General features: G+C 41.0%; 2 protein-coding genes across 13 annotated transcripts in view; one reads left to right on the top strand and one right to left on the bottom strand.

Moving 5' to 3' along the window:
- Positions 1–16,013, top strand: part of ASB3 (ankyrin repeat and SOCS box containing 3) — a 45,478-nt gene that overhangs the window by 2,687 nt on the left and 26,778 nt on the right. For 3 of the 11 annotated variants that reach the window (XM_060273124.1, XM_060273119.1, XM_060273123.1), the window contains exon 3: positions 4,123–4,174. The exons of 2 other annotated variants lie outside the window; for them this stretch is intronic. Coding sequence is in view for 1 of the 9 variants with exons in the window: in XM_060273118.1 (XP_060129101.1) it covers positions 5,190–5,234 (45 nt within the window). In the remaining 8 variants the exon portion in view is untranslated. 6 more of the 11 variants (XM_060273125.1, XM_060273120.1, XM_060273127.1 and 3 more) reach the window with 5 other exon arrangements.
- CHAC2 (ChaC glutathione specific gamma-glutamylcyclotransferase 2) lies at positions 1,073–14,638 on the bottom strand. 2 transcript variants are annotated; one of them, XM_035110971.2, is made up of 3 exons: positions 14,349–14,638; positions 7,948–7,983; positions 1,073–3,781 (listed from the first exon to the last, which is right to left on the bottom strand). In XM_035110971.2, the coding sequence occupies exons 1-3, from the start codon at positions 14,574–14,576 to the stop codon at positions 3,392–3,394; spliced, it is 654 nt and encodes a 217-aa protein (XP_034966862.1). In that variant the 5' UTR covers positions 14,577–14,638; the 3' UTR covers positions 1,073–3,391. The 2 variants fall into 2 exon arrangements, with proteins under 2 accessions (XP_034966862.1, XP_060129112.1); XM_060273129.1 differs by lacking the exon at positions 7,948–7,983.

Raw genomic sequence — 16,013 nt, 5'->3', positions numbered from 1 at the left:
CAATAGTTGGATACAGTGGAACCTCGGTTTACGAATTTTCGGTTTACGAACACTGTGGACCCATCTGGAACGGATTAATTCACTTTCCATTACTTTCAATGGGAAAGTTTGCTTCAGTTTATGAACGCTTCAGTTTATGAACAGACTTCCGGAACCAATTGTGTTCATAAACCGAGGTACCACTGTACAAAGGGCACATTCATTGTATCAGTTGCTAATGGTGCATTTATATAATCACTTTTTATGCGAGCCTCACTGTGGATTAAACTTGACTATTCAATTCTTAACTGCAGTAGAATGTGTGAAATCAACTCAAAAGTATTGCAAATTGAAATGGCATCAGACAATATGAAAGTTCTGTCTTTGATGTCAAGGTCTGTGATGGCTCATTCACACAAGCGTGGTAGTTCATGTCATTGTGAGGATGAATATGCATGTGTGAACTAGGTCTAAGTTATGCCAGTAAATAATAAATTAGCAATATCCTGAACGAAGGATACTTCTGGACACTTTGATATGCATTTATAGAATTGCAGCTTTAACTCAAGAGTCGTTTCTTCTGTATCTGATTCATGAAAACACTCTTAGGAGCTGAGCCAAACACCTATAATCAGTGCACCTAATGAATTTTTTGATCCCACCCCTTTGAGCAGGAGACCTCCATGTCATACCACAAACTGCTTTTAAAACTCCTTCAGCTAGAAAAAAGAAAAGTAAAAAATAGTAGTATGGTGTTTGCTACTTTAGAAGCTCCTTAGGATATATACTGATGTTTTAATTGTTTGCTGAACCATGGTCGAAGACACTGTATTAGGATAAAGTCCTCATCTTATAGAAATCAGTGGTAAAATCCCGTTGATTTAAGTGGAAGAGATTGTAGCCTTAGTGGGTAAAGACTAACCTATAATACCTTCTTGTGTAAATGCTTTTATAATGACTGGAGTGGTTATCTACCATCATCCTTACATAATCTGTAAGCAATTTTTTTCATGTAATTTGAAGAAGCCATTTATGTTCTGTAGTAAGATAGTTCTCATTAAGAACAACTCCCCAACAAAACTATTTTTCTCAGTCTATTGAACAGGTGTTACATTCTTTCTCTCTCTCACACGCACAAAGGAATGCAATGGAACATTTTACAAGCAACTAATAAAAAGGAAGAGAGATGGTTTATGGACACAAAACATAAATAATTGTTCTGTTACTGATGCAAAGTCATACAGGCTTAAGTATGAACAATGGAAAGAAATACAGAACCACATTTTGCTATGAGAAAATGGAATAGCACTTGACACTTGGAAGAGAACCTTTATATATATATATATATGTATCTAAATATATATTAAAATACAAAAATATGCTTCTGTTGAAGGCTTAAAGAAAATAACTTAAACTATGAGAAGCAAGGAAATTCACAGTTGGGACGGAAACTCCTTTTGCGAATCTATTGCAATAATGAGGCCATCATTTATCCCTTAGGAAAGTTAACACAGTTCCCATCCATTTGGGTGGAAGTTGTGCAGACAAAGGATGGCAAATGGAGTAGAAGTTTCAGAAGTGCCTAAATGATGGCTGAGATTAACCTGCTATGCAAGTTGGATCTCAACCCAAACATAATAGTCTGTATGCAAAGAGGTACTTTAGGCTACCCCAACAGTCTACCTGTGCTTACCCAGTGGGAATTTTGATTTTGGCTGTGAAACCAATCTCCCATGGCATGTTAAAAATACTTTTGAAACTTCCCCCAGTTTCAGAAGTGTTTTGTCATGCACCATAGGGATGGGTGGGGTGCTCGTTAAGAAATGTAAGTACAAAGCACCACAGGCTGCAAAGAATGGATCTTTAAATCCTTGCCACTGACTTGAGAGTAAGTGCTGCTGAAAGTCGGTTTACTAGTAAGCTGCAATCTTCAAAGAGTATTCTGCAGTGTTCCTTTTGAAGTCTTTGGTCTAGTACAGACATAACACTGCTGATCTCTTACCTATGGATAATGGATTAGGAGTGAGCTGTGAGCTTCTGCACTTCTTCCACCTTTTGCTTTTTACCGTAGTTCAGCATTAAATCTGCACCAATAGTTACCTAAGGTTCCCATATTAATTGGGGATTGCAAATCCTGGTTAGGAGAAGGTATAGTTAGTGTTAATGATAATTTAGTGTTGATAAATATGTAATACAAATCTGTGATTAAACTGACAAGTGATAGGACCCAAGATAGACCGGGGGGGGGGGGAATCTTACACACCATTGTGTGTGCACTTAGCTATAGGATAGTTGTGAAAATACTATGCCTAGTGATAAAGTATGGGAGTTTCAGAACATTCTTGCTATTGTAAATTCAAGTCATATCCCTAACTTGTTTTTTTTAAAGGTATTGTGATGAAAATATAAGGCACCAATATGTTTTGAGTTACACATTGCTTCTATAGGTCTTCCTACATCCTAAACGGAAAGTGCAGTTTCCTTCACATGCAAATAGTTGCTCATTTTATTAAGAGGCAGATAGTTTATATATAAACTAACTGCTGACTCATGGAGTTGAACAAAATGATATATATCCTGTAGTGAGTTGTTTTTAAAATACGGTATCCTACTTTGCATAGGAATAACTGCTGCTTACAGTGCAATCCTATGAAGTTTACTTTGAAATCAGTTGAACTTCCTCAGGACTTATTTCCAAGAAAGTGTACATAGGATTTCCACGTCAGTGCTATAATCCACAAACCACTATAGACTGGTCCCACTGGGATTGCTCTTAAATAAGTGTAGTTGAGGTCTAAGGCAACACATACAGCTCAATCCTATGTAAGTTTACTCCCAAAAGCAGGTTTCACTTTGTTTAAAGCAGGCATGGTCAAACTTGTCCCTCCAGATGTTTTGGGACAATTCCCATCATCCCTGACCACTGGTCCTGTTGGCTAGGGATGATGGGAGTTGTAGTCCCAAAACATCTGGAGGGACAAGTTTGGCCATGCCTGGTTTAAGGAGACTTGCTCCTGAGCACATATGTATAGGATTGCATCCATGGTCTGTCTGAGTGCAGGATCTAGTCCCAAACTATATTTTTTTTAAAAGGAAGAAAAATCTAAATAACTTGAAATCAATAAAAATTTCCCTCAAACTTAAATTGGGCATAAATAATTTCTTCATATCTGAGAAAGTGAGAGAAATGCATTCTTTAAAATTTTACCAAAATTCAAAGCTCCTCCTCCCTTAAACTCCTAAAGACATAGCTTTAAACATAATTTTCTACTGATCAATGACAGTAGCGCCCTGAATGAAACATGAAAATTAATATATCCAAAGTCCACATGGAGCATCTTGAAATCATACTACTGTCATCAGTGAAACTGTTCTGATGATGAAGAGACTGTTTGAAATCACAATGTGATTATTATATGGAATTGACATTTTTGCTTTCTTCCTGTTCTAAGAGTTTCTTTACTAGTTTCTCTAAAGTAAAAAGATGTTCATCTACATCTTCTGGCACGAGATCCCTGAGGGAGTTGCAGAGTTCAAACAGGTATTCTGTGTTTCTTCCACTGGGACCAACTGCATTAAAAATCTGTTTGGCAATTTCTTCTAGAGGTGCTGGTCCAAGGTAGTTAGGGTTTTCGCAGGTTCCGATATATAACAGCACATCAAACGGTTCCACTGAGGGATCTTTCGGATAGAAAATGACAGTTGTAGTCCTGTAGCCACCTTTCTCTCGGAAATCAAGATATGCTTTTACTTCGCCTTCTTGTCCTGGTGGCAGTTTGTATGCAACACCCCATACACAGCCCTGTTGAAGAACACAACCAGGAAGGTAAAACATACTTCACTTTAATGATGCAAAAGGAAGCAATTTAAATCAGGGATGGGGAATCTGGCCCTCTGCATGTTGTTTGACTACAACTCCCATTGTTCCCTGGCATCCTTCTTGGGGCTGATGGGAGTTAGAGTGCAACAACAATATTTGGAGGGTCACATCCCTGCTTGAAAGGTTTTCAGGTGAGTTTATATCCATAGTGCATACATGCAATGTCTCCTTCATGAAATGTCCAGGAAATCTGTGTATAAAAGTTACAACTACATGTTCCAAAATCATATTTCCTGGGTAATCCTGTTTTTCCTCCCACACAGGCTTATATCTGGTCTCAAAGTCTGACTGGGGGGGAAAGCTACCAGAAGGAAGGTATTACCTGGCAAAGATTTATTTATTATTATGTTTATATTACACTATTCCTCCAAGGAGTTCAAGGTGGTCTGCATAGCTCTCTCCCTCTACATTCTATCCTAACAACCCTGTGCGATAGATTAGGCTGAGAGACAGCAACTGGCTCAAGGTCCCCCAGTGAGTTTCATGGCTGGGAGGGAACTTGCACCTGGTCTCTGCAGCCACAATCCAACACTACACCACACTGAGTTATTGCCATGTACTGGGACGTGGGTGGCTCTGTGGTCTAAACCACTGAGCCTAGGGCTTGCTGATCAGAAGGTTGGCGGTTCAAATCCCTGTGACGGGGTGAGCTCCCATTGCTCGTTCCCATCTCCTGCCAACCTAGCAGTTTGAAAGCACGTCAAAGTGCAAGTAGATAAATAGGTACCGCTCCGGCGGGAAGGTAAACGGAGTTTCCATGTGTGCTCTGGTTTTGCCAGAAGCGGCTTAGTCATGCTGGCCCATGACTTGGAAAAACTGTCTGCGGACAAACGAGATGAGCACTGCAACCCCAGTCGTTCGCGACTGGAATTAACGGTCAGGGGTCCCTTTACTTTTTCCTATCTAGTCCTGGCCTAAAAGAAACCTGTGTTTAAAAGTAACTTAGTCAATGTTTTGTTTATCTGGTGTGTGGTTAGTAACTCTGTTAAATATTAGGAAATCCCCCTTTCTTGTTTTTTTCCAGACTTGTCTTGCTTTTTCACCCTGCTTAAGCCAACATGTAACTCTGTAAGTACTGTACTGTTGAAACTAGTGTAGTGATATTTAAAATGAAATAGGAAAATTGCTATTTAGAAGTTTTCTTCTTATTTTTACTGCACTTTTAGTGGTACACTAATAATTAAAAGATTGCTTACAGACTATAGATATAAAAGATGTTATTTGCATTGAACTGAATTAGTTTGTTTTACCAGGACAAATACAGTAGAGAGAGAAAACACACACAAGCTGAACTATTCTTTGCTTATAGAGGAATCTGTCTGTTAGCATAATGGGGTCCCAACTGCACAGCAGTGTGAAAAAACATACCAGAAAGGTACAGAAAATTCACAATGGCTGACACTATGCTGTATTTTGCTGGCCTTGTCAACTACAAAAAAATGGTTGAAGTCTATAGCAGCTATTACATTGATCTCAATTCAGTGTTAGCATTACAGGGAAACTTTCTGAGATTCAAGCAGTTTTTTCCGATCAAATGGAAAGTTCCATGTTTCAGTTTCTAAGCTGTGTTGCACTCAAATGTGCTCTTAACATTTAAAAATGAGTGGTGCCACTGCCTACAGTGAAAGTGGGTAAAGTCCAGGGGAGAGCAACAATGGCTGGTTATGCAACACCATCCACATTACAAAAGGATGATTATGATTGACAAATATGCTGAAATATTAGGAACAATAGTACTGCTATTTTGAATTTTACACCTTTGACATACTAAACCATGATTTAACATGGCATGCACAAGTGGCAGCAAACACCAGGCTTGTGTGTTCCTACCTGGTGGCCAGGAGGACAAGTAAAGCTTTTACTTTGCCTTAATCTTAAGAGTGGCTTGGAAAACCCAGCCAGATGGGTGGGGTATAAATAATAAATTATTATTATTATTATTACGGTATTATTATTAACCATGGTTGTATGGCAAACTGGTTGATACTAACTATGGGTGTTGTGGTGAGACCTACTTGATTAAGATAATAAAGGCATGCTATTTTACAAAGCTAAGCAATGATTAATTTCAAACATACAAACTTCTAAATCTGGTTTCTGAAGCTGGTTTGTTTAAATTAACCATGATTAGCATCAGTCACATTTCTTGGTTTAAATCACACAGGGAGTTGTAGTTAATTGGAAGCAATAACTTCCCAATTCTTGCTGTTAGCAGCACAGGAGTGAAGCATGCAAACCCACAGCTTGCTGTGGTTCACAGACAGTGTCCATGGCTTAGTATGACATGTGAATGCAGCCATTATCTCAGTAACCATTGCAATGGTCTGGTAAAATGGCACACCCTTCACCTTCATATTGCAGGTGGAAAGATGGGCAGAAAATAGACTGAAAGAGGGGTTTAAGTTCACCACTAATTTGAAATAGAAACTTCATGGCCCTTGTTTTTTGTCCTATCTTAGGCATGTTTTCACCAGTACTTAGTACAGTGTTCACCAGGGCTTATAATGGTGCAGAAAATTACAGTCATAGCTACTACACTGCACCTAATTCAGCAAGTCATAGGGAAGGAACCTTTCTGTTCATTTCTTCACATTGTATTCCAAGCAGATTTTAATAGATGTAATAAAAATAAAAGCATTATGCCATTGGCAATGATCGAAAAATACCTTTAAAGCACCTTGTAAATTTGCAGGAGGTATGGATATCAAAGTTGTTGCATAAAAGTTGATAGCTATGCTAGGAATGGGGAAAGAGTTTAAAATGAAGAGTATACCTAACTACTAAAGTGTGTGTTGGAATTATGGATCAAAAGTGTATATTTCATTTTAGAGGGGGTGTTGAATCTGCCTTGGATAACCAGCAGGTGGCTTTTGTTCATTTGGCTGATGGATGAGGCCAAACCTTCTTTCCCTTTCTGTGTAGCTGTGGCCAGGTTTGGGGCAGGGAAGCATTTTTTGAAGTTCATCAATCAGCATGGAAGAAGATGTTAAACACCCCTCCCTCCCTCTGAGGGCAATCACAGACTTAACAGCAGCTTGCTGAGATAATGTCCCAACCATGATGAAAGAGTGTCACTGGCTGGGAACATCACCTGCAAAATAATGACTACACAAATCACTGAGAGAAGAGAAGGTCATAATTTCTTTTGGTGCAGGGTCAAACTGTTTACTGCAGCCACAAAAGACACTAGCCTGCATTTTTTTTTTTTTGCTAGCCTCCTAAGAGGCTAGTGGCCTATGTTGCCATGCTGCCTTCAGAGGAGAGGAAGTCCCCTCCTGTGTGGCCTACATGGAAGCTCAAGTACAGAAAACAGGAGTCTTCAAAAGTGCACAGGAATTGATTTATTAGAGGCCAACCTGTGTGAATCAAGAGACTCCTCTTAAGGGAACTCCTCTTAAGGGAACTCCTCTTAAGAGACTCCTCTTAAGCTTCCTCTGGGAAATGAGTTAAACTGTGTGGTTGCCACACAGCTCGCCAAAGCCTTCCCTACTCTGCATTGCAACTAAGCTTCAAAGAAGTCTTCTGTAGCCAATGAAAAACTTACTTGAAGCATAATTACAACTCAAGGCAGGATGATCTTTATGGAGATTGTAGCTGGGGAGGGAGGGTTAGCCCTCTCCAGCTGCATTTCCCAAGCAAATTACACTTTATTTTGAGCCTAATTTATGGTGGAGAAGGCAGGGGCAGGCAAAGATTGTTGTGTGCTTGTGTATGCTCCCCATTATAATTTTTCCAAATATGCCCATGGGCTCCAAAAGGTTGACTACCCCTGGTTAAACAGTCTTGCCTACTGTTGGGAAGGAACATATCTCTGAATAAATGGGTTGGGCTTAAATAAATAGTTTCTTTGGATAAAAATTGTAAGCTTTATTAACTATAAAATTATATGCATGTTTACTCAGAACCAAGTCCCACTGTGTCCTGTAGGGCTTGCTCCTAGGTAAGTGCATAGGATTGCAGCCCAGGTTACTTTTTTCTGTATTTCAAAATTAAAGAAATACAGCTTTACAGTATTATCAAAATATGCTTCTGAGTTTTGCGGAAGAATGTATATACTAAATGGTATATAAAAACAGAATCTACTATACCTCAGGATCTTCAATAAGTGTCACAACTCTTCCAGGCTAAAATTAAAAGAAATATCACAGTAAAAAGTTTTATTATTAAATCAGTAGCAAAAATGGAAATATATATATTTAAAAAGAGGACCACAAGACTATCAAACCAATACTATCCATTTGGAAGAGTGTGACCTTTATTTCTGATGTTGTGTGGTACTGTATCAAATCTGTACTTAGGGCAGACACACTACAAGCCTGACAACTGCATGGCCCAGTTAAAGGCTGAACACTTACTAGCACTTTCTCTAATGATTTACATAACACTGACCAAAAAGTTGTGTCTCAAAGCTAGTGCAGATGCAGTGCAACTCAAAAGTTAATTGGGAAGTAAAAATTTGGAATGGACTACAGAATTGCATGCTCCCTCCTCTTCCCAACTACAGATTGGACTTACTTTTTACCATTCTAACCAGAGATAACAGCTACCGTAGTATGGTTTGATTGTTACAGCATCTGATTAGGGCTGGGGAGAACTGGGTTCAATCCTGAGTCAGAAGTGGTCTTGGACTAGTTCACTTACTCTCATGTTTAACCTATCACACATACTTGTTATGAGGATATAAGGGGGTGGGAAATATGTACACCACATTGAGAACACTGGAAGAAGGGACAGCTAAAATGTGACACATACAATATGGGTAACTATCTCCAAACTGGGGCGTGTCAGTATTCTGGATTAGAATGAGCAGGCCTACCTTCTCCCTCTGGTGCATTTGAGTACAAGAGGAGAAAGGAAAAGAAGAAGATAATCCTAGAGCCAAACTGCATATTACTTAAACCCAAAGTGACTAAACTCTGGTCCTCTAGATGTTTTTGGACTCCAGTTCCCATCAGCCCCAGCCACCATGGTCCATTGTCAGGGTTGATGGGAGTTGTAGTCCAACAGTGTCTGGAGAGCGGCAGGCTAGCCGCCACGGCCTAAAATGTTGGCATACATGCCTTGGCCCTTACTTGCTGCAAACAGGGAACAGTTGGGGTGGGTAACAGCCAGCTAGCTGAAGCTGACCTATGGCCACCTGTTTGCTACAGAGCCCATATTGCAGCTTGGCTGGAACATAATGGTAGTGAGCAGGAGGACACATGCATCTGAAGGAATTGTGCCCTACGGTGTTTGAAAGGGCAGCATCATGGGAAAACAGGGTTGGACACATAATTAGGGTCTGCTGCTAACCCAGGGAGTCCCCTGGACCTGCTGTACCTCTGCCTATTCACCTGTCCCTTCTCTATAAGTGAGCAATGATGGAAGGAGGGGCAGCAGCCTTACTCTAGACCAGGCATCCCCAAACTTTGGACCTCCAGATGTTTTGGACTACAATTCCCATCTTCCCTGACCACTGGTCCTGCTAGCTAGGGATCATGGGAGTTGTAGGCCAAAACATCTGGAGGGCCGCAGTTTGGGGATGCCTGCTCTAGACCTACCATTTAATACTCTTTCAACCGGCAGGTTAACAAATTGGAGTTAAGATTTTTTTTAACTGCAATCCTCACCTATGTTTCACATGTTCTTAAGGAATCTTTTGAACTATATGTGAGATATTCAGCACAACAATTTCTGACTTCTGATTATTGTGCAGCTGCTGGAGTTCTGTTGCCATTAGGAAAAAAATAAGCCAAGATAGTATTGGTCACTGGAGAAAATAGAATACTGAACCAAATGGACCTTTGATCTGATGTGGTAGATATATTGCAACCTGCGCCCCCCAACCCAGTGGAATTATTATTTTACTGCTTTATTCAGTGCATTGCACTCTAAAATAGAGATATTATGGAATTCATATGTGCTAGAGAAATTGGTTTAGTGTAACTCTTGATTATTTTTCTGTGTTTATATTGGGAAAGGGAAGCAAGAAACTTTTTTTCTTTTTGATATGAAAAAGTATTGTTCTTTTATTACCCATTTCAGAAGGTTTTTTTTATGGAAACAAAACAATAGGACAGCAACTCAAGTCCAAAAAGAAAATAAAGCTTGCGCTAACATTTTGTTTCCTGAAAGTTTTGGCATTGCCATAGATAATTTTTTATTCTCCCATTTTTAGGTTGTATCATGCTTGTTTAAAGCAGTATTAGAGTGCAACAGATTTTTGTTTTAACCTTTAAGAACTCCTAGGCACAATGCATCTTTGAGCAGTCAGTTACTTGCTGTTGGATATTATTAAATCTAGAAAAGTTCCATAATGTAAAGGGCTCAGAACCCAGCTTCCTGTATTTTTTTTTAAAGTAAAATTCCAGCCTATATGATGGAAATATGATTGGAAGTGATTGAGCAATACCTGCTGAAATCCTACAAGTGAGACAGAATGTTTGTGCATGTGTATGTCAATGCCTTGTCTGTGACAATCAAGAACCATAATGATTGATCTAAAATGACAGACATTGTAGAACTGTACACAAAATAAAACTGCGATTTTTTTTTCTGGGAGCAAAACTCAAAGTGCCTGGGTGCAGAATTTTAATTTTTTTAGCATGGGTTATATGCAGTTCTGAGCATGGACTATAAAAGAGTAAACCATGTACTTTTAAATTTTGTCCTTATTACCAGAATTTTTTTTTCCCCTTAGCGGGGGACACCTTATTCCTAGGTAATATTAAAGCTTTGTGCAGACATATTGTTTGAGAACAGGTTCATTAAAGTAATCTCAGTATGCTGACTTCATTCACTGGTGGTATTTGCAACTGGGTACTCTCCCCAGGTATTTAGCAAAGGAATTTAGCACCAGATCTTATATCTGAACCAGTCCTCAGAATCGGCCTTAAGATAAATCTTTATTGTCATTGTCCCCTTGCGGGAACAACGAAATTGCTCTTAAATAGTTATATTTAGCTGATGTCTAACCTCAATTATGAACTCACTATGTGACCTAAGGCTGTTGTCAACAAAATGGAAGTAAGAATGAGGTACACTAGAATTTGTATGTAGTTACTGTCTCCCTGCTCTTCTAAAGAACAGTCATTTATGTATATTTTCTGTACATCAAATACTAATCGACACTTGGCTCAGTTTAATCCAATCGGCTGTTTAAAGAAACAGTTTTACCCAGAGTAGTCATTAATAATGTTTTGTACAATTAATTGAATTGCATGTTGTACCTGATTTTTTTTAAACAAGCTGTTATCTGTCTTGCAGTTTGAGTCAGACTGTCAATCTTAATCTTTGTTGCAAACTTCTTGTTCATGCAGAACAAAAGAAAAAATGCAACATAAATTATATCAATTTAGCATTTTTCTGTAGATTTATGGCTATGTTTTCACAAAATATTATGATGCACCTTAAAATGATTCCCAGAAGTCTATTTTAAGGACTACAGCTTAGAGATGTGAATTTGGTAAGGGGTTCTGAAAGGCACAAGCTGTAATAAACAACAATACAGTATGGCATATTCTCATTCACAAAATAATGCCAATTATTTCTAAGTGTTGCTTCATGTATGTTGACAGTCAGCTAAGTACTTCTGATGACTAAATAATTTGCCGCATATGCAGCTGTAAATAACATAGCCCAGCCCTGTCAATGCCATTCTCTTAGATTTCTGGATGTTTCTGGATCCCATTGTTTCCTTAGAATTATATAAGCTCTATAGCCCTTGTATAGTGAGAAGCACATTGGGTTTCAAAGTACTTCAAAGTACTTTAAAATCTATTATTTCCATTCAGGTAGCTTTAAAAATGCACTTTCCATGAAATGGAACAGTTTCCGAGAGTTACTCAGAAATTTGGGATGCACAAACTTCTGATGGGTGGATGAAATATTTATGTTCTTCTTTATACTGCTAATAGCATATAGAAACTCATACAAACACTAGCTAGAATGGATGTGAGTTGCTTAGTTCTAGTAGCTAACAGCCTTAATTTTATCAATTGTGACATGAAGCTGAAGATAATGCTACAAATATAATTATGGCTATGATTTTAAATGCACTTTAGTATTTTTAAAAAATGAAGACTCTGTTATTGGGCCAATGTTTGCTAGAGAGGAGATCTCTGAACAGTGATCTAGAGTAAAGTAGACAAGTTTGTGAACACTACCAATTTTTCCTGGATGGTGAAATCCCAAGTAAACTCTGAAAAGTCCCCAAAGGATCTCTAAAAAAGAGTGAGGGGATTAAGAAAAAAAGGTGGGGGTGGAGAGAGAGACATGATAGTAGTTTATAAATGTAGGAATGGTGTGGTTAGAGTATACAGAAATTATTTTCCTCTTAACACTCAATACTCGAAGTTGAAGTCATTCATGAAATTGATTTGCAGTGCGTTCAACATTATAGGCAGGATTATATTCATACTGAATGGAAAATAAGGAATATAATACTGTAGGAGAAGCTGTACTGATAACTGCATTAGTGACATTATTTGGTATGTTAGTAACTAAGTTTGGACAGGTAATATAAAATAAAAGAGGACGGAAGATCTCTGTCTTCATCACAGTGAGCTCCCCATGTAAAGAAATAAAATTGTTTGAGAGCCACCCCATCTGAATTTTTGACAACAGCATCATTAGCCTTGACAGAAGAATGGGAAAATGAGAGTACAGCACAGGGTGTGCTTTTAGGGGAGTTTTAGGGGCAAGAACTACAGAATTGTTGTTGGGCCTCAACAAACTCCAGCATCATAAGAAGGGAAACCCATATACCTGCTTATGTCACTTGCAATAAAATATTTTTTTTTTTTGGGGGGGGGGAGTTTAGCCAGGGTGTAGCTTGCAATTCTGCAATTATGGTGCTGGAGGAGACTCTTGAGAGTCCCATGGACTGCAAGAAGATCAAACCTATCCATTCTTAAGGAAATCAGCCCTGAGTGCTCCCTGGAAGGACAGATCGTGAAGCTGAGGCTCCAATACTTTGGCCACCTCATGAGAAGAGAAGAATCCTTGGAAAAGACCCTGATGTTGGGAAAGATTGAGGGCACTAGGAGAAGGGGACAACAGAGGACAAGATGGTTGGACAGTGTTCTCGAAGCTACGAACATGAGTTTGACCAAACTGCGGGAGGCAGTGCGAGACAGGAGTGCCTGGCGTGCTATGGTCCATGGGGTCACGAAGAGTCGGACACGACTAAACGACTAAACAACAACAGCTTGCAATTCCACATGGGATTCAACATAGCTATTGTTTCCGAGATTCTCAATGGAAGTACCCAGAAGAATTGCATCATATTTTTCTGTTAGTAATGCCACTTTAGGAAGCCAGTGGTGGAACATGCATGGCAGCTTGCTTTTCCACATCAAAACATCTGCATAGAAAGAATGAGTATTTTAGGGATGAGACTAGGCTAGAACCTTCCCTAATGTGGTAGGTTTCAAGTTGTGGGGAGTTTTTGATGAGGGAGAGCATTTACCCCTAACTACAGTGCTCCCTGCGATTCTTCCAAATACATACTGTACATCAACCTTACCTATTTATGCCTAAGAAAAGGAAGTTCACCTTCTAAATATTTCCCAACATAACCTCTCTGCCTTCTATCTGAAACACATCAGGAAATACCCCACTGGATTCAGCACAACTTACTTCTGAGAAAACATGCACAGGATTGGGCTATGATTCTATAAATTTCTTTTAAAAACAAACTAGGACTTCTGTTTGTTTACCCTAACAGATATACCCAGATTAAACTCCACTTTTCTTGACAAATATTCAAGAAAAAGTAGGTGCAGTAGATGCTGACATAATGCAGTGACACATAACTGAAGATGGAAAGCCCTCCACCCTTTGTGCTCCCCAAAATAGGGGAGGAACCTCAGGCTTGAGCAGTGCCAGTCTTCTCATTAAAAGGTTTGCAAAAGTTGCTTAACTATAAAGTGTGTGTGTGTGTATCTCAACATCCACCCTGGTCTTTTAAGAAAGTTTAATAGTAACCCGCCCTGTTTGGTGTTTGGTGCCCAGCATAACCGGCTGAGGGTGTATAGCTTATGTAAGAGGTGACCCAATGTACTGCAATTAAGCAAAGGTACACAAGGAAGAACCGTCTTGGGAACTGTGCCAACATCCTCAAATGTTCTCTCTAATGTTCATCTCGTACTGCTTCGGAAATGAACCGTGCCAGGCTCAATTTCACCCCTTTCAGCATAATCAGGAAAATGTGAGCATCTTGCATTGGTGGTTGCACTGATTTGCTAACCGGCTTTTGCGTGGCATGGAGAGAGAAAAGCGTGTGTGTGTGTGTGTGTTTGCGTGCATGTGTACAGATAGGAAGGCAGGAAAGTGAACGGTTACAAAACCCACATGGTTGTGTGTGACAAGAGTAAACCCGAGCGGTAATAAACGCTGGGCTGTAAGTGTGAAAGCGCGTCTGGTTTCTGGGGACTTCTCTGTGTGCGGGGAAGACAGAACCGCGAGGTATCTCCGAATCCCCATCCTCTCCCAACCTCTTGCCACTCACCTTTCCCGGCACTCCGCGGTGATCCGTGCTGCCTTGCCAGAACCTCCTGCTGTAGCCCGTGATGTACCCGACCATCTTGTCCTCGTAAGGGAAATCCACCTTCCAGATGAGGGAGCCGTAGCCAAACACCCACATGCTTCTCGCGCCGCCACTCTCTTCTTCTTCTTCGCTCTCCCGGGGATCGGGAGGCAGGGGGCGGCCCTGCTGGGGGCTGCCGGAGCTCTGCATGCTCTCCCCGGCGAGCGATCGCTCAGCAAGGCACCCTGGGGCTTGTAGTGCAGCTTGCTCGGCCGAGCGACCGAGCCCAAAGAGAGCCTCCAGCGCCGGCTCCCCACTCGAGCCACGTGCTTCTTCGGCTGTCGCTGCTAGAGGCGGCTGAGCCTGCGGGTCAAAGGCAACGCGGACTTCTAGGGGGTTGGCCAGCCTGAACTACAGCTCCCAGCATCCTTTTCTGTGCTAGAAAAGTGTCGCGGGGGGGGGGGGGCGATGCGGGAGGGCTGGGCTTCATAAGGCCATTGCTCCCCCCTCCCTTTCCTTCCTTTGAAGAGAAACGCAGCTGGTCAGCAGCGGTTGCTTTTAAGGAGAGGTGATCCATACGGTAAATTGCAACGCTCTCCTCCCTTTCCCCTTGTCCTGCGGCACAGACTGGAAAGGCGCGGCGGTAGAATGGAGGAGCGTGCAAGCCAGCGAAGGGGCTTGGGCTGCCGCCCCCTCTCCCTCTCTCTCGCTCACCATCTCTTGGCCCCCAAAACAACCCCTGCCTGGTCACCATAGCTGCCAAGTTATCCCCTTTTTAAAGGGATTTTCCCTTATGCTGAATAGGTTTCCTCGCGAGAAAAGGGAAAACTTGGCAGCTATGCTGGTCACACTCGTCCTTTCCACGGCCACCAAATGCGCTCCTCTGCAAGCGCGGTGGAAGAGCATCCGCTTTGCACGCAGAAGGTCCCGTGCAGGTGGATGCATGTCCGAATAGGGCTGGGAAAGAGCCGCTGCCTGTCAGTGCGAGCAATGCTGAGTTATATGGGCCACTGGTCTCGGTATAAGGCAGCTACCAATGTTCCCAGCCGCGGCTATACCTTGCGTGCTGTGCAGGAGGACCCACGGGCTCTAGGGGGCCAACCAAACCAAGAAAAAGAATATTTAAATTGCAGTATTCTAACATAACTTTATCATGTCAATTCATATTACATACAAAGGTGCATCTATTAATTTCATTCTTCTATCTATCTATCTATCTGTCTATCTATCTGAAGTTTTGCACTGCATACTTCATTGAGTTTCTGCTCACAATGATGATCCAAGACTGGATATTGGGATAGACTCCAACTAAATGGGGGAGAGTACTGAAATGTGTTTCGCAGTAGGGCCCATGACAAATTATGACTACCAAGTGCATTCCCCAATCCCACTCACCCCATTGCGCTGCCCGCAGTATGAGGGCGAGTGAGCAAGCGGAGATGAAGCAGCCAGTGCCTCTTTTTGCCTATAGGAGGAGCCCTGCTTTATCAAGCTAACATGCCCATCTAGTCCAGCATCTTTGTTCTCACCGTTGGCGAATGAGATGCCTATGGGAAGTTCACAGCCAGGAGGACCATATTGCAATGGTTCTATCCCTCCACTTGGGATTGCCACCAACAGGGAAATGTAAAATTCAGTGTAAACAAG

Source organism: Zootoca vivipara, chromosome 3, assembly GCF_963506605.1.
Source record: "Zootoca vivipara chromosome 3, rZooViv1.1, whole genome shotgun sequence".
In the NCBI taxonomy this organism is placed as follows: Eukaryota; Metazoa; Chordata; class Lepidosauria; order Squamata; family Lacertidae; genus Zootoca; species Zootoca vivipara.
The sequence above is the reverse complement of the archived record's forward strand: the minus strand, read 5'-3'. Positions and strand labels throughout refer to the sequence as shown.